The 19,666-nt window shown below is 37.2% G+C and overlaps 2 protein-coding genes across 2 annotated transcripts in view; one reads left to right on the top strand and one right to left on the bottom strand.

Annotated features, from left to right (window-relative positions):
• Positions 1-19,666, bottom strand: part of map3k8 (mitogen-activated protein kinase kinase kinase 8) — a 178,704-nt gene that overhangs the window by 80,211 nt on the left and 78,827 nt on the right. The gene's annotated exons all lie outside the window — the stretch shown is intronic.
• Positions 3,486-6,671, top strand: bambia (BMP and activin membrane-bound inhibitor homolog a). The gene is made up of 3 exons (XM_083556164.1): positions 3,486-3,951; positions 5,145-5,426; positions 5,760-6,671. Exons 1-3 carry the CDS (start codon positions 3,876-3,878, stop codon positions 6,182-6,184), a joined length of 783 nt encoding a protein of 260 aa, XP_083412290.1. The 5' UTR covers positions 3,486-3,875; the 3' UTR covers positions 6,185-6,671.

The raw sequence follows: 19,666 nt of genomic DNA, 5'->3' as shown, positions 1-19,666 counted from the left end.
GGCTGATTTATGGTTTGTCATTTTTGCCTGTTATTGAGGCAATCAATTTCTAGGAGTAGCTTAGTAGAGTATGACAACTAATTTGCACAGGTTCTTTGTTATAAAAGGAAAAGTGGACTCAGACCATGTAAACAAATTACCTCACACCATGTAATAGAGCAATTTATTTATTTATTTTGCTGGATGTAGCGAGTACATTTCTGTGCATTTCAGGATGTTAACCTTTGATCATGATACACACTCAATTTTTTAACACCAAGATAAATCATGTTCAGTGCCACTTAGACATAATGCAGAGTCTGAATTCTAGTTGCCATTTTAACACAAATGGTAGATGCCTCTGTGGTAGAGCTAACTGTTAACAAATTGTGAATTTTTTTTATTATTATTATTTAGTATCTTCATGTTAAAGTTCCCCCGTCCCTTATAGTATCTTAAGATTGTAATCTAGTGACCCAGGTTTGATTTGTTCAATATTAGAGACTCAAAGCACTTTTGCACATCACTCTGGATAAGGGCGTCTGCTAAATGCTCAGTTATTAGTTACGTTTATGGATGTTTCTAAGTGCATTTTTTTTTTTTTAGGAAATTACCATCCCACTAATTTTAGATTAAAGAAAGTGTGTGCATAATGTGTTTCTCCACTAATGCTTGTCATTTTCCCATTTAAAGAAATCCCAAGATAATGTTTCTTAATTAGGCATTTTAAATTAGTCTGTAGATTACTCCATCCACACAGACGTCGTCTCACTGTTACAGACGACATCGAGACTTCTTTCCTGATCCACTCCCCTTACATCAGTCTCATTCTCACTATCTTTCTTTGAAGGTGTGAACTATCAGCATTAATGTGTAAACAGTGCTGTAGGCCCTTTCACACCTTTTTCTGACACACCCCACCCCCTCCCTAAAAATAAAAAAGCCTCTAATCCCACACCTATTCATGCCTTCCTTTGATTTTCTGTTTCTGTTGCAAGTTAAGCGGTGCTCACTCATAATAATCAGCAAACAATACCAAAAGTTTTTTTCTACATAAGGCATGATCCATACTGGAAAAATATTACTCTTGTGACATCTTCTGTCTTGGTTTGTGTATTGTACCCATCTTTCAAACTGATCTTATTCTCGAAAGCACAATATTAGAGCTGATAGTGTCTAATGTTATAAGAATTATGAATTTTGTATGTATATGAAAAAAACAAAACAAAAAAAAAAACAGTTTTTGCAGTTGGCTCTGACCAGTATTAGGTTGCAATTGTGTCAGCATAAACCATTTTATAGTAGAAGGTATAACAAAGATGTGTGTGTGTATGTTTATGTATATGTATATAGAGAGAGAGAGAGAGAGAGAGAGCGAGCAACCACAGGAGGGCAGCACTTGCTCATTTTTAGTACAACGAGCGTAGTCGTTTTTGAATTAGGAAGAAATCTCCTCCTCTGTGAATATTAAATATTCCTACATGCGCTACTTTCTTTAGTGTCAAAAAGCTTTCCTAAACAGTCTCAAAACTGTTACATTTGTAATTATTTTAATTGGCGTTAGAGGAAAATTATGGTAGGATCAACGTGTGGAAAGAACCTGCTATAAAACGTGTTTTATATGTTGTCTTGTGTAAATAACCCAATAGTTTCTGTTCACACAAATGTGGGTTTTTCTGCTTTTGGCCTTGCTGTCAGCCGCAGAACGTGTGAAAGGTGTGGGCATATAGCCTGGAGCTACTGAACACTGGCGCCTTGCTGAAATTCCCAACAATTACCCCAATTGCTGTCAGTGCATTTCTCTCTCTCTCTCTCTCTCTCGCTCTCGCTCTCTTTCTCTCCGTGTGTGTGTGCGTCCCTCCCTCCAAGCAGACTAGTCCTTCCCCTCATGACACTGGATCGATGGCCCTCTATCTACAGGCAAAGGGCAATCGGCCCTAATAGCGTCTCTCAGTCTGTCTCTCAGGCTTTGTACCAGCTGTTCTACCTGTAAACACGATGAGCTATCAGCCCAGAGCATGATCACATCATCAAAGCACAGTTTCAGTATTGACCTGCATGGCTTACAGGGGTTATTAAAAGTTTTTTTTTTTTTTCAAATATTAACGTTTTAGACACCTTTACAGACATTTAGCCCCAACAAACTGAGCCTCTCACACAACTCCGTTTTCCACCCAAAGAGCAGTGAGTGTGGTGTTATTACATTACGCATTGATATCATGGCAAAATAAAACGAAAAGGAAAAATTAAAATAATAATAATAATAATCCAAAGGAAAGTGATTCGAGGCATATCCGACATGTCTATTCTACGTAGATGATTTTGCAAGCAAATCACATTCACTTCAACTCAGGTTTATTTGTATAGCGCTTTCAACACTGGACATTTTTCCCAAAGCAGCTTTGCAGAGATTGAGGTTATAAAATAGGAATTTATGTGTAGTGCATGTGTACTGTGCCTAACTAAGCAAGCCAGTGGTTACAATAGCCAAGGACAAACTTCCTAAAATGGTATGAGGAAGACACCTTGAGAAGAACCAGATTTAGAAGGGAACTCATCTTCATCTGTGTGACATCGGATGTCCATATACACTTGTGTATATATATGCAATAGCTGGAGCAGTTTCATAAAGACTGCTCTTATCTGTGGAGGTTCAGTGCTGCTAGTGAAATATTCGCTTGGCCTACAAACACTAAATGATAAACATATGAACAGACTGGAGGGGCCACGATGAGATATCGATCGGAGCGCTCTGTGTGTGTGTGTGTGTGTGTTTTGTATGGGATCGACTCGGCTCTAATTGAGTGTCACTGTCTGTCTGTGTCGGCTCTCTGGCGCCATGGGCCTCTTTGGATTGCTAATTTATCTAACCGCTTCGCTCGACTCTCTCGCTTTCCTCTATAGGCGACCTTCCGAGACTTCAGCAGTGTGAGGAACAAACGCATTACTTCAAACGGCCATCTTTTTGTTGTTGTTGTTGTTTGCGATGCTGATGTGCTAACCTGATAATACATCAAATGTGTTAGACTTTATTGAATTTTATAAAGAAATAGTTTTTTTTTAATCTGTATCTAAAGTGTCAAAGTAACAAAGTTACAGGAAAATAATGCTACCCAACAGAGAATCTACACACTGATTATTTATATATATATATATATATATATATATAAATTTTTATATATAGATTGTAAATGCTATTTATAATAATACATCATTCAATATTTGACATTATAGGCTTTATTTATAAAAAAAAAAGAAAAAAGAAAACTAATTTCACATTGTTATTTATTTATTTATTTATTTATTTAAATAGAACATACCCGAGTTTCTTTATTATTTCTTAATTGCGGCTCTAATCCGCGCGGGAGGCGGGGCTTCCTGTGTGACCGCCGCATGAACCAATACGAGCGCCAATCGCACCGCGCATTAAATTATACCGAGCCTCTTAAGCCAATCAGTGAGCTGAGAGGGCGTGGCTAGGCGGTGTTTCCCGAGCCGTCTGATGATAACTTGTCGGCGTGTGAATGTGCGGCTCAGTCGGCCGTGTGGTCGTGTGTCCTGCACTGGAGCTTTATCTGCTGGATTACACCACATTTATCACCACACTCGTTATATTTCTGTTCGTGGTGCTTCTGCTCTCGCGTTGTGAATGTGTAGGTTATACACGGGAAGTGTTTTTATACCGTAGTCTAGTGTTTCATTCTTTGTGAGCCCATGGCACAGGAGATTCCTGCCTCGGTTTGCTCTTGCTCATGATGTGATGAAGGAACTGCGGGAATGCACTTATTTATCTCAGTGATCAACTGCATGTCAGCACGACTTTACCTGTAAGAGAGTGTTGAACTGGGAGAGATCGGACGTTGTCTCTGGCTTGTCGGACTGGGAACTGGTCGTAAATGGATCGCCATTCCAGTTTTGTTTCACTTTGGCTTCAACTGGAACTCTGTGCCATGGCCGTGCTCCTGACTAAAGGTACGATCTGATTTCTTTATTTTTTACATTTATTTAATCGAATCATTCAGCACGGTTTTGTGTATAATTTCTATTATATATATTAAACAAGCTTTTGTTGCTGCTACCACAACGCAGATCGGTCATGATCTCTAAAATGTACTTCAGCCCTAATTTATGGCCAGTATCTACTTTACAAAGAGTCACAACCAGTATGAAAAAAAAAGACAAGTACAATAACGCTTATAGAACATTGCATTGTGGTTTAGGATTTTATACCACAATTAACACATCCTCTAATCACAAATTAATGAGAAGGAAATGTAGGGAGAGGATGTGGTGCAACCAGAAACCTATTTACAAACCCTTTAAGATCCCCATTTAAGACAATGGCAGGAAATATTTTAATGAAATCACAATTTTTGAGTGTACAGAATGTTTAAAAAGCATGAGCCATAAAATATAGGAATCTTAGTACCCGGACTGTATTTCACTCCCTCCTGGTGCTGTATGTGTTGTGTTGTCAGCAGTTTACACTAACAAGAGTGATGACCCGTAACTCGAGTACTCGAGTCGGACAGACAAAACCCACACACAACCTGTGTTTATTTGTGTTTGTGTCTCAGTGTGTGGGCTTTGGTGTTCGGTTCCAGGTACACACACTGGCAAGTTTTCACATAATCAAAAAAACCCCTCTGAAAACGGATTAAGCCAAAAACAAATAACTATTTGTCTACTAAGACACATGTTTTGCGGATTCCCCTTTGTCATATCGTATCTCTACATTTATTTATATGTTTTAGGTTGAACTTTATCTATTATCATTATCTGCCTAAAAACACATCTGGAATAGTCCTTGCGTGTAGTGTGCAGTCAGAATTCTGTCTTTACAGGCTTTCATTTGGGTAAAAATATTATACACTACGACACAGTATTCAACACAATGGAGAGAACTGTTTTTTTTTTTATCTATTTTGGTTCTAAATCATTCTGTCATGGATTTCCCATTAGAATAATACATTTAAATAAAACACTAAAACTGTCAAACATATTCATTGATGCTGTGAAACATCGTATTATTATCAAGCTACAAATTATTATTATTAAATTGTAAGAAAGTTTCGAGTGGTTAGACGGTAGCTTTATATATATAATAATTGGTATTTAGATGTTAAGATTTTAACAGCACTTATTTATGACATTTTGTTTTACAGGAGAGATCAGATGCTACTGCGATGCTCCGCAATGTGTTGCCACGGGATACATGTGCAAATCAGAGCTTAACGCCTGTTTTACCAAGGCCTTGGACCCGTTTAACACAAACTCCCCATTAACACATGGATGTCTAGACCCACTCTTAAACTCTGTGGATGTGTGCACTCAGAAGAACTTGGACGTTTCAAACAAAGGCCCATCTCCTATTGAGTGCTGTCATGATGATATGTGCAACTACCGGGGTTTACCCAGTATTGTTCACACCCGAAGTGACCCCACAGGTGAGAACTACAGTGATTCTACATACAGAATATTCTGGATGGTATCTTTATGTTCAAACGTTATAGTGGTGTGTTCCGTTGAAATGTGTTGTCCTTGAGGGCCAGAGCTCAGAAGCAGGAGTGGTTGCATGATTAGTAAGCAGTTTATAGTTTACCTTTGAGCTGTCAGGTACAGATGACTGGCGTTTGATAGCATGTGGATTATGTAATACTTTGCTCTGCAGGAATGTGCCTCTGAGTTAACATGTGCAAAAAAAAACAAAAAACAAGCAGCACTTAAAACGCGTACACGAAACAACTAGGAATGAAAGAACCCTGTCTCTGCTTTTTCAGATCGCTATCAGTCAGAGGGCTCGAACCAGAACTTGATCACACGCGTGCAAGAGTTAGCCTCAGCAAAAGAGGTGTGGTTCAGAGCGGCTGTGATCGCTGTGCCCATCGCTGGAGGCCTGATCCTGGTGCTGCTCATCATGTTGGCTCTCCGCATGCTACGCAGTGAGAACAAGCGACTTCGGGTTCAGAGACAGCAGATGCTCTCGCGCTTGCACTACAGCTTCCATGGGCATAACCATGCCAAAAAAGGCCACATGGCAAAGCTGGACCTGGAGTGTATGGTGCCTGTGACTGGCCATGAGAACTGCTGTGCAGGCTGCGATAAACTCAGACAAGCCGAACTGAACACGCAAGGAGGCGAACGCTTCCTCTCTCTTGTGCACTGGGGCATGTACACAGGCCACGGCAAACTGGAGTTTGTATGACTAGTGACTACTTCTCTGTGTGACTACTTGCTCGCTGGTATTTGGGCACCAGAGTGAGGACGTTCAATATGCTTGAACTGTGTAGCATTTTGTTGATGTACTATTATTATAATTATTATTATTATTTTCCATTTGCATTGTAATTTTATTCTTTTTTTTTTGTCAATGGACAGTGAAATCAATAGGCCACAGATGTTTGCCTTGTCTGTTATTTTTCGTTTTCTTTGATGGAGCACTTTACTTGAATTAGAGCTTGAGAAGGTTGAGTTCCTGAAATAAGCCTTTCAAGCCCTGTCCTGTGGATCCTTGACTGACACTGACGACTGAAGGATTCATCTTATTTGCACATTTGTATAAAATTGAGATGAAAAATACTTTTTTGCATAAAAAAAAAAAAAAACACTGACACCAGGGTACAAATATGACCTTTTTCATTTCAGTCAAGTTCTATAAATAAAGATCTCAGTGTTGACTGTAAATGTTTAAACATACCCGGCTATGATTTTATTACCTATATATTTTTTATAAGGCTTTGTGTATTATGTGTTTTACGGATGCTTCTTTTCTCTGAAGTTTAGTGGTAGCAGACGCAGGAAAGTTAACACAAGGTCCTTGTTCAAAAGCAGAGTCTTCCATTGCACTGTGTCATTTCTGAAGTCCCTCCAGTGGGGACACATTACATTTCTCTCGCTCTCTCGCGCTTGTACTCTGGGGATTAATGTTGCAGGCTGAGTGAGTATTTATTTAGCATGTGAGGGAATGTCAGGAAGCTGTAAGCTTTGAGCCCTCAGCTTGCACTCGGCAGGCACAGTAACACTCCTGTATTCACTCAGCCTGAGGATTTCACCTCACTACAAACCTGCTCTGAGAACTTTTGACATTTTCAGAGTAAGTCAATATAGTGGTGTCCTGGTAACTGTACTCACACACTGATCTGCAAACCGCAGCGCTCTGCTTGACCTAAGGCTCACATTCCACTGTGAATTAGTTCGCTATTGAGATGGTGTAGTAAAGAGCTCAGCGTATCCTCAGACATGATAAACGTAAAAAAAAAAAAAAAAAAAGACATTCATCAACTGCAAATATGACAGATGTTAGATGGCTGTAAGTAATGGGTCATGACATGGAATAGAAAAACATTCGTACATAGAATTCCTGTAAATGTACTCTTAGTGTACTAACATTACATTGATGTGTTATAGCCATCGACATCGATTTGTGCATGATAACGAGTTTATGTGAGCTTTGTAAATCTTGTGCTGATATTGCACACAGACAAAAGTGAATAGATTATTTATTTATATTTCTGTGAAGCCTACATTTCAACTTATCTTGAAGATGAAAGGGAGTTCACAGCAGAAATGCACTATTTAAACCACAAAGATTTGCATTGTAAAAAAAGTAATTTAAATCATGGTGACATTGAGAAATGTTTGCCAACAAATTCCATTTAAGGTGTGATAAGCAATTGATGAATATTCAAAACAGTAGTCTATTTTATATTTGTTTCAAATATAGTGCGGTTATATTTAATTGTTTTTGCCAAACATTAATTTCAGCAAACTAATCTATAAATAAACAATTTTAAAGCATAGTGTTCTAAATAGTGATTTTTAAAAACAAAGCCTTTCTGCCACCGAAGGAAAGGTAACACCTGAAAAACTCAACCAAACGTTTCTTCAGTTTCATCGATGGCGCCGTTTGCCTAAAAGTTATTTGCATGATTTGCATTATTTCATAAATTGTTGTTTTTGGCTGAACCAAGCAGGGTAACTGAACTCCGATCTAAAAAACACACCCTTAAAACTCAACTGCTTTGGGCTGTCAGTGATTGTAATCTCTTCTGTGAAATTTTCAAAGCTTACCCACATCCTGGAAGGTTCTGCGTGCTGATTTAAGAGATAAAAAATAATTTTAATAATCACTACTGGCTGGCTCCTCAGTTCTAAGTGAGGTGTAAGTTAGGCCATATCATGTGATTGTTCTGTGAGTCAGGAACCCCTGGAGGACACCATTAGCAAGCCGTCCACTTAACAGCTGCTAGCATTAGTGAGGATAGCTTTCCTAAGGACTATTAGTGCCCACCTTATGATAACAAAAGCCTGAAAGTTTAGACAAGCTAATGCTCCAATTGTGCTCTAAACCCAACCCAGGCTAAGCCATTTTCTGCTTTAACAGCTATGTGTTTACAAAAAATCACATGCAAACTTTTTGAGTGATTTCACTTACACATCATGATAATTTTGTTTACTTTAAATGTTATTTCACATCACATTTCTTCTACAAACAAACAGAGTATCCATTAATGCACTAAATATATAACATGTATTCTGTAGACGGGTAATATATATTGAAACTATATGAGCCAAACCTCATCCCAGTTCATTGCAGTTACAGTGTAATTTAGCATGTTAAGACATGGAAGGTGATTTAGACTGTGCCAATCATATGAACCTTGGGGTAAGTGTTGTGCTTAAGACTTTTTAAAATTTCACAAGCATAAGTGTTGTGCATATTGCTAAAGTCATTTATTTGAAATGACAGTATGTGTCTTTACATGCTCAATTGTTTAACGTGTTTGCATTTTTTTATGAAACATATACACAAAGAGCCATTAAGTCAAGTCAAGTCAAGTCAAGTTTATTTGTATAGCGCTTTTCACAACAGACATTGTCTCAAAGCAGCTTTACAGAAAACAACAGTGAAGGTGAATGGTGTGCGTTTGTCCCTGATGAGCAGCCGTGGCGACAGTGGCAAGGAAAAACTCCCTTAGATGATATGAGGAAGAAACCTTGAGAGGAACCAGACTCAAAGGGGAACCCATCCTCATATGGGTGACATCAAAAGTTTGGTCATAAATCTTTCAACAATACAGAACAATTTGTGATCATCATAGATCCAGCATCAGCTTCTCCATGCCAGGGCCTTTAAACACTCGGCATCTACTTCTCCATGATCATCCATAGGTCCATAATCTTCACGAGGTGGGACGTGACTGGAGCTGGCCAAACCTCAGGAAGCCTCGGGATGGGGAGAGAAAGAGAAGCAGTGGAGAGGAATTAGCGTAGCTGCTGTTCATGATATTAACAGCACAAGTTGATAATGTGCATGTGATCAGATGTTCTGGGTTTAATATAAGTTCATTAACTTAATATAATTTATAGACACAAACATGCTCTGATCTCACACATTGGTAGTGTGGTAGTCTGGATGTTCTGCATGGAGTATGTGCAACTGAAAGTGTGTGTGTGTGTGTTTGTGTGTGTGTGTGTGTGTGTGTGTGTGTGTGTGTGTGCAGCAGCGTGAGTACTATTTGCATTGCTCATTTACCATGCCACTGGTCCACCAGACGGCCTGCATTGAGATGTAAATTTCACACAGGCACCGACTGAGAGTGCCACAAAAGCTCAATTTGTTTTGATGTGACTTCAAACTGCTCGTTGCCATACAACAATCCAGTTTTATTGGGCATGAATCTGCACCTATCTGCTTCTTGGGCTTTCCTCATCATTTCTGGCAGCTTTTCACTTTGAATAAATAAACACAGTTTACTATAAATTATGCTTTGTTCCCAGGAGTGGACGATAATTGCGTAATTGTGCTGTGTTACTGTATACTGTAATGGAAATGTAGGACCTGTGCCCTTACTTCCTTTTTACGCATTACATTTTAAAATTACAAGTTAAAAGTTGTCTTCACAAATGCACTCCTTTTTTCATCCAGCCAGTGAATTTATGCTACAATTAAATTGAATTAATCAATCAATCCATAATTTAATCAGTCAGTCAATGTAGAAAAAATATAAAAACGAAATGTCATGAAGGCCATTACTGTCTTTTGCTACACAATGTAATTATATCTGTAGTTAAGAACAACATCGTTAACACTTCCAATGTGTGTTTGTTATATAGACTATTACTATCGAATATGTTTTTGACACATTACACGTGTTACACAATTCACTAACAGAATGTTTTCTGTACTTTGTCAACCTTAAATATAAAAAAGAAAACAAACAAAAAAACCACAGAAAAACTGTTGAAACAAAAAAGTTTGAGGCTTATTTTGATGCCAGTGTCACCTTTCCTAAATATTAATATTATCATATAAATATAATCATATTTATACACCCATTCAAACCATTAAGGCCATAAACAATTTTAATCATAAACACTCCCTATATATATATATATATATATATATATATATATATATATATATATATATATATATATATATATATATAGGGAGTGTTTATGATTAAAATTGTTTATGGCCTTAATGGTTTGAATATATATATATATATATATATATATATATATATATATATATATATATATATATATATATATATATATATATATATATAATTCTAACAAATGCCTTCCATGTCCCAGATGATTATTTATTGGCTTTTCTAGTGAAATAAATCTGCGCATTACCAACAAACAAACACAATCCATCATTCTACAACAGTTATTTATGTGTAATGCCTGGACTAAAACACTGAAGGACCTCGCCTGGGAAACTTAAATGATGGCCTTCTGACAAGTGTCCATTTAATGACTTGAATATGTAAATATTTGCTCCAGAGGAAAGTAAAGCAGATCTCCGTGCTTTGAAGACAGCAAAACACCAACCGGAAACAAGTCCTCATGGTCCTCTGCTCTTTAAATATTTAACCTAATGTCAGGCTGACGTTTAGACATAAATCTGCTCCAACAGAGAAATTATAATGCTTGCAATGTTTAAAAGACTGGCTGTACCTCTTAAACCCTGAATGTCAACCTCTTTACATGGGTATTTTATTTTTTGTTTACTTTTCTAACGTTTGAGCTGCTGAGTGCTCTGAAGTGGGTAAGAAAAGGTCAGCTTGGAGCATGGATGTAGCCAACTCATTCTAGAGTGGCAGTATTTCTGTTTTTTAGTTCAGAAGTGCTGCCTAACTCGTATGCTCAGGGATTGTGGGTTTTACACTCAGCCAACCGTAGCGGTTGTGTGTTAACAATACCACGATTACAAAAAAAAATTCCAGTGTATGCTCACCCAGTAAATACCCTCTAATCTGTAGACACAGTGTGGCTACTCACACTTAAAAGCCTTCTGTGTATGGTAGATAGTGCGATCCTTCCCCAAGGAACTGTCCATAGATGGCAGAACAATGTTGTGTTCTTAAGTGAAAAGCTTCAGCCACTGACCCCTAGTTGCTAAAACCCACTCCACTCTGCAGCTCTAATGGACACAGGTTTATCTAAGCCACCAAACAAGGCCAGGCCTCACCAGGGGCCTCTGGCACAAGTGATTGAGTGTGACTGATCTGTTGAAGTGTGTACGGAAGTGCAGATACGGCTGTAAGAGTTACAATGAGGGCTAAAACGCTTCTACCTGGTTCCTGTTGTAAGCTACTGGAGTGATGGATCAATAAACATGCATGTTCAAGAAGGTATTTGCTCTTGGGTCAAAGCCAACTGACCTTTACATGCCTTAATAAATCAATCAAATTGACCTTGGATTTTTTCCCCCTAACATTAAATACAATCTATATAGCTGTGTAAACGGTTTTATCTGTTGGAGATATAACATCATTAATGAATATGTTACATATTCCTAGATGTGAATGTGAACTTCAGCAGGAATTTACTGCTCCCCCTGCCAATAATCATTTTATACTACAATGGCAGTCTTAATTTATTCCAGCTATAAAGACATTTTTGGTGGACTGAAGCTGAAAGTTGAACTTTAATCTGGTCACCATTGACATGTAAATCCCCAGTACTGAAACCAAAATAGCCGGAGCATGCTAATGTATCAACCGTCTACACAGATTTGGGGCCAAATTTTGCATTCCTAACCTGATTTAATTAGAGAACAACTTTTTAGGGACAACTTATGAAAGTTAACAAACATGATCCCTTTCCATCTAATAAATTTTCTGTGAACAGTTTAGGTGCAAACAAACCATAAACACAAAGGAATAGCTAAAGCAGGATAGAGAGACAGAGGGAAAAGGGGTGGAAAACTATAAAAGATTGCGTGCATACTGCTTCAGACTAATACTGGATTTCACAGAAGCAGATTTGGCTTCTAGCCCGAGAAGCTTCTTATCTTTTTTTTTTCTTTGCTCCTTTTTAAACTGTGACACACACCCTGGCTTGGCAGCCGTAGCCCCAGGCCTCCTGCCGTGATATAATGTATGTGTATTGTGAGCGTAGAGCCCCTGGATTACTGTATTGAAAGAAGAGAAGCCTGTGTCTCTCCCCATTACCTGGCTTCTAAAAAATATCACCTCCACTTCTACTTAGTCAAACGTACTTGTACAACCTAAACAGGTCTGGGATCAGTTCTTAACACGTATATGGTGAGTCTGTGGTTTAGCTTTAAATAGGCTGGTAATGTTGTAATGATTCACTTTCTTAGAGCGGTAAGCAAAAATTTAATTCTTCAAAAAGCTCTAATCACACATGGAAGGGCCTTATAAGGTCAGCTGAAAACTCATTTAGCATCTTTTTATTCTCCAGTGTTAAAGCAGTCTCTCTTATATTTATACATTGAAATTAATACTTATTTTGTAGACAATCATAAAACAAAAACAAAAAAACAGTCAATTAACATAGCAGCGGCTGGTTATTTTCATTAGTGCTCAGTTAAATGACACACAGTTTACTTTGCCTTGCAGTCTGTATCTTATCACGTTTCTGCTGGGACCGAGGCTGTGTACTGCCCGTTGTAAACGCAAAGCTCTTTCAGGAGAGCTTGTGATTGCTGATGAATGCCAAATGCCACACCTCTCTTAGTAATTATGTGCAGGGTGGAGTAGAGCCTCAGTACAATGGAGTTGCCTGCAGTGGCCGCATAACGAAAAAAAAGAAAAAAAGAAAAAAGGTTTTCACATTATTATCATGGGAGAGACACTGAAGTCATTCTCCCTGACTACTTTGTGTACTTTTATGTTTCTGCATGATCAGGCTGGTTCACACACAAAACATTCTGAAATGAATAAACAAGACAGTGTCTTTTATATAAGAGTACACAAAGGATTTATTTCCACAGAAATAGTCTAAACTCTTACCATTGAAACAGAACTTTTTAACAGTTTTGTGGAAAATCAGGCTAATTGAAATGTGACTTCACACACAGGGGATCCTCCCACTAATAAAATCAAATGTTGTCATAAAATAGTCTGATGAAGTGAATTTATCTGTTTGTTCACTGCAGTTTGGCACTGACACCACATGTGAGGTATAATTTGCTGCTTGAGGAGTGAATGATGACAGTTGCTCTTTTGCAGTTCCAAACCATGTGGCTAAATGCACAGTAATTAATCTTCTCAGATGGTTTACAGTGCTTTTCTGGCGAACGTTAAAGCACAAGGATTGTTTGGAGCCAGTGTCAGCTTTAAGAGGACAGCAACAGATGCACAAGAATAGAGAATGAATAATTGAGACAAATGTTGCAGGACAGAATTATAATGTAGGCCAAAAGACTCATGAGCTATTCTTACAATTTTGAAGAAACGGTCTTGTATATATTTCATTTCAGGGTATTAAAAACATATTTGCTTTTTAGAAATCAATGTGAAATTAACAATATCGATACAATTTTTAACTATATCTGTCGCTAATTATTGCTTTTCCCAGGCAGGTAATGTAATGATAATTTACATTTATTTACCTTTATATTTATTCACTGTACTCCTGAATGTCCACACACCTCTGCACTGTAATAGCCTTTATATTTATTCACTGTTTTTATCTATAATTCTGCTATATGTAAACTACTTTATTGTTGCCTTCCATCACGTCACTGAAAACAAAAATAAATAATTTAGCTTAATTACTGTAGTAACCAGTGCAAATTTTTTTCAGAATATTTAAAAAAATATTCTTGGAATTTATTGAATTTAGTTTTTTCAGCAGATTACCAAGGTCCTTTTTTACCTTTTAACTTAAAACCTCTTAAATTGTATAGGATTTACTATAGTTTCTAAATAACACATAGTACAAAATGAGCTAAAAAAATAATCAGAGACATTAAGGTGTTCAAAGAAGCATAAAAAAACATGACAAGTAAAGGCACTTTAGTTGTACATTGTTCTATGCATATAAATGAGGGAACTAACCTTTGTACCTTGTCATACACAGTGAGCTGTGCAAAAGTTTGAATTGGTATGTAGATGTACATGTCGGAAGTAACATGGCATATTAGTCAACATTTCTGAACACAGTAAAAAGCACAAAAAGAAGAAGGAATATATGTTGCAAGTTCATATAAGAGAGAGAGAGAGAGAGAGAGAGAGAGAGAGAGAGAGAGAGAGAGAGAGAGAGAGAGAGATAGAGAGAGAGGAAGTCATAGTGGCTATGGAAATTGGAGCTGTTTACTGCAAGGTCAAGATCTCAGTGACATGTTTATGAGTTCTCTTAGAGCAAACTTTGCTGTTAAACTTATAGCCTACACCTTACACATTCGAGACACGCACACACACACACACACACACACACACACACACACACACACACACACACACACACACACACACACCCCTCTAGAAAGGATCAAACTGAAGCAGAGGGATGTGTTTCTATTTTTCTCTCCTCAAGCAATTTTTTTTTCGATATTAAGTATTAAAAGAAACATACACTGCTGTAAATGAGAAATGACACAAAAATGTACTTAAAATTTTATATATGATATTAGAATAAATGTATCCACATTTGGTGTTATTTTACAATTGTTTTGAATAGTTTTGTGTTATCGTGCAAGTGTAACATAAGTTTGTCTGGAATATTTGCGTATAACTACCCCAAATTATTACACAATGTAATATCAACATCACAGAAGCAATTTTATGTTTGCACATTACAAAAATTAACAGATAGTATACTTATGCTTGAAATATTAGACAAAGATTACATTTAGTTATTTATCAACTGAAATGTTCAAGCATTTTCAAGGACCTACTCCCAGTTTATAAAAAACACGACACATTGGCTATAAATGTGTAAAGTGGTAAGGAGGTGGTAGCTCAGTGGTTAAGGCACTGGACTGGTAACAAGTTTAAATCCCACCATCATCCTTGGGCCCCTGAGCAAGGCCCCAATTCCGTGTCTGCTCAGTTGTAAGTTGTTCTGTATAAGAGCATCTGCCTAATGCTAAATATGTATATATACATTTTCTAAACATGTTTGAAAGTAAATGTTATTTACTGCTGATTTTCATCACTGAAACCAGATGTACATGTTCTGAGAAAGTGTGTTTCAAAGATAGACATTTAGATTTGAGAAATCTTTTTTTTAATTGCAACAGTTTGTGTCTGATGGCATCTTCAGTTATTCATGGGATTTATTCTTTATTATATTGAGCATTTGCTATTAAATGAACACAATATCTTGCTGAACTTTATATGCTGCATATCATCTGGCATTAACTTGTTGCAATGCTGAATGCTTAGTATCTCTACAAACAAAAATGAATCAGATTTTTAAGAGTGCAGCTTTATCAACACACAATTTAATAGTTTTATAATGTGCTACAATCTCAGATAAACTAATCTGTTTCTTAATCTGGCAAACATCATGACATGGTTTAAGTTCTTCCCCATCAGTAGAGTATGAAAGTCAATGAATGTTGTCTTTTTTTTGCAGCTTTTGGTTTGTGTTTTTTTCTCTTTTTTTAACAAGGATGAAAAGAGAAGCTTCAAAAGCAGCTATCAAGAAAATAACTATTATAGACACTTATAGATGATAGGAAAATGGCTTGCAGATGTTTGCAGATGCAGAAGAACATATTTATAGCCAAAAGTTTATTCAAAACAAATATGGCTTTTCTCAATTAATACAAAATTGTGATATAAAAAAATAAAAATTTTCATGCTCAATGATGAACATTTTAGTATAGTTAAGGATCGTTATTATTATTTCTGTTACACTGTACTGTCATTTACAAACACGGACACACACAGACACCGACACCGACACCGACACACACACACACACACACACACACACACACACACACACACACACACACACACACACACACAGAGGGCCTCCCTATCTAACAAACACCATCTCGGTTTTCAGCCCTGTCAAGCATTACATGTAAACATAATAAACAATGCCATATTTTTCTAATAATGGAAAATCCAATGGGTTTCCCCGAATAAAACAATCCTCTGTGTTTTCTATTGTGTGCTTGCTTATGACACTTTTCTTTTCATCTTTGCTCTTTGCTGGTGATGCCAAATCTTTTTGAACAAAATAGAATTCTTTCCTTCTCTGGTTCCTTCTCTTAGAATCAAAACAAATCAGAAAGTTTCTACATCAGATGATCATGTGTATCTCTTAAGAACATGATGTACTGCTTCTACACATGCTCTCTGTGTAGGTCAAACATAGAGGCAGGACTCACCTGAACAAACAAACGCAAACATAGACACTTGAAGATAATTCAGTTTACAGACAATCCTGTCTTGTGTTCCTTCCTGTTAGATTAAGGTACATCGGAAATTCAGGGTGATGATTCAAACAGGTAACGCCCACCTTTCATATAAACCTTCTTCTCTTTCTCTTTGATTGACATACACATTATTGTATGTACAGCAGCCCCGCCTTGGGCTGTGATTTCTAAATTACACTAACACAAAAGCTGTCATTCCTCAGGTACTTGGTGCCACCTTTTTACCTCTGTTAAGAACATGAAGTGAAAGCATGAGTCAATTAGCTCATGTTGTTTAATAAAAGGTAGACATGTAACAAGCAGCAAAATTTCTAACTAATGTTGGGGTGCATATATTTGTTTGTGTGTGTGTGTGTGTACAGTATGCAGGCATGTTTGTGTATGCATGTTAATGATGTGAGTGTGTGTGTATGTGTAAATGTAAGAGTAAGGGAAAGGGAAGTCGTTGGCAGGAAAGTCAAAGCTCATTACGCTATCAGGTTACTGGTGGGGGAGGCTGCATGAGAAACAAACTTTTCTCTTACACCATCTCTGCATCTGCTCGTTTACTCCCTGTACCTCCCCAAGCTTCTCACACTTCCACTCGTCTCCTGCTGTTCATTTTGCCATTTATCTCCCAAACCTTTTTCTGTATTTATTCTCCTCCTTTATTTTTTACCTTCATTGATGTAATGTAAGCAGAAACTCTTACTCGATGAAGAATTATGCTTGTTTAGATTGTCGGTGTCTTGTGAACTAATATTACTTTTTCATATTTATGTTTGAGGCATCTAGAGCATGTAGACCAACCATAATCCATAAGTTTACAATGTCTAAGTGGATGGATTTAGGCAGCAAGCACCTCGTATGGAATGGCATGTTTCATTAACCAAGCCATGGACTTGGGAAGTGGTTTTAGCTTAATGCTGCACTATTACACCACAGTAAGTGCTGAGCAGTAGGGAGCTGGCGTCATTTATTTTGAGTGACAGGTAAAATTAGCTTCCTTTTTACTCTGAAAGTCCACCCCACCCCCCTCAAAGAAACCAAACTTTAATAAGCTAGGCTGAGCGCCTCCTAATCGCCCATTTCACCATCTACACTCATGAGGCGTTGGTTCCATCCAGACTCACAAAGTTACGCACTGATGAGACGAGCTGGAGGAAAAGTATAAATGCTTTCTTAGCATAACCACAGCCCTTAACCAGGCAGACAGGCCACACAGTGTGAATGTTTTATAGTGTATGAGGCACTCTCCTGCTATTTTTATTCTCCTTTTCTCTCTACCCCGAGTTTCAATTGAGCCTTTGTCTAATTTGTTGGAAAACCTCCTTCACATAGGACATAATACATGTTTGGGGTCATGTTTCACTGATTCACTTCTCGTATGTATTGTATCTGTAAGGCTTTTTTGTTATATTTTCCTCATATACTTAATTAATAATAACAAACATTTGTATATACAATATTCTGCATTTACACACTATAAGCAATGTTAATTACTTAATTAATTAAATAACACTTGCTATTTTTTTTTAAACCAAAAAGTACACATGCACATTGAATATAAACTTATGCCTTCATTTATAGAACTGCAGTGGATATACCTGTATTTGAGGCCAAAATGTAATCAATGATTTTTAAGTGATTTTTAAGTTAGATTTAGAACATGACAGGGTGTGCTGAAATGGGAAAATAATAAATGATGAAGCTGTGTGATATAGCAATGACATAAGGCTACTTATACTCCCACAAAGTTTATTCCTATTATTCCCATTTTCCTATTGATTAAAGAAAGTCATAGCATAGTTCCTACCTAGTTACTGTTATATTTAATTCTGTTGAAAGTCTTTATCACTTATGTGTATTATAACAGTTAAATGCAATTTATTTCCTCATCAGCCTTCACTTTGAATAATGAAACATGTAATTGTTATCTTACTACAGTATGCAACTTCAAAACACACTGTCCTGTAAAATATGTTACATCTGACTGTTACACAATGCTGACACTGAAAACTGCAAAATAAATTTTTCTTCACAGAAGACCTCTATTTACACTGTATGGACAAAACTAGTGGGACCCCTGACTTGGACTTGTGATTACAGTGGTCACCCGGAACTCACAGGGGTTATGTTCTAAGAGTTAAGAAAATCTGCAAATTTTTGATGCACACCCACAGCCCAGCATGCTTAAAAAGCACATACCATGACCAGGTATCTGCAAACCTTTAGCAATATAGTGTATATTAAGAATCTGCCACACATCTCCCTGTGTAAATAAAAACACCTTCTGCATGGAACATTACTATTTGATCTATGTTAATTCCATCTGTTATTCTGTTAACATTTCAAATGGTTTATTAATGCTGACTGTTATGGTTTGTTAATGAGAACAATGATAGTTAATGGAACCTTGCCATAAATTGTTCATGCATTTTTCAATGAGGCATTTTGTTTCAAGAGATAAAATCTTATTAACACTGTCATAAAAATCTATGCAGAACATTTTGGTAATGACTAGTGAGGCCATACAGGCCACACAAGGTCAGGCTGAGGTTAGGTAAGGGTAGAACAGGCTGAACACTTAATGGGTGTTGCTTCTTAAATTATATTTGAGTACATCTTAATCCTGTTAAATCATTCTCCAAAATGATGTTACCTACATCAAAGAGAAAGTCAGATTTCAATAACAGCGAATTTAATACGTTGCTCCATTTGAAGGAAGAACATAAGTCAAGCAGCTGCAGGTAAAGGCCCTCTGGTAGTCTTAAGATTCAGACTCACAATTGTGTAATTATTAGCTCAGAGCCATTATAACTGTATGACCTGGTCCAACCCAGTTGGAAGATTTTCAAACTTTCTGTGCTTATAGTATTCCATGAATATACACGCAAATTAAACCCAGAGTGCAAACCATTCCACAATGAGTCCGGTTCCTCTCAAGGTTTCTTCCTCATAACATCTAAGGGAGTTTTTCCTTGCCACAGTTGCCAGCGGCTTGCTCATCAGGGACAAATTCACACCATTCACCTTAACTGTTGATTT

Source organism: Silurus aristotelis, assembly GCF_946808225.1.
Source record: "Silurus aristotelis genome assembly, chromosome: 12".
Classification (NCBI taxonomy): domain Eukaryota; kingdom Metazoa; phylum Chordata; class Actinopteri; order Siluriformes; family Siluridae; genus Silurus; species Silurus aristotelis.
The sequence above is the reverse complement of the archived record's forward strand: the minus strand, read 5'-3'. Positions and strand labels throughout refer to the sequence as shown.

What these genes read in the sequence shown, in the direction of transcription:
- bambia (XM_083556164.1), top strand. Translation starts at nt 3,876, where the DNA reads ATGGATCGCCATTCCAGTTTTGTTTCACTTTGGCTTCAACTGGAACTC. An exon ending in GGCCGTGCTCCTGACTAAAG is followed by an intron (nt 3,952 to 5,144) that starts GTACGATCTGAT and finishes TTTGTTTTACAG; the next exon opens with GAGAGATCAGATGCTACTGC. An exon ending in CACCCGAAGTGACCCCACAG is followed by an intron (nt 5,427 to 5,759) that starts GTGAGAACTACA and finishes CTGCTTTTTCAG; the next exon opens with ATCGCTATCAGTCAGAGGGC.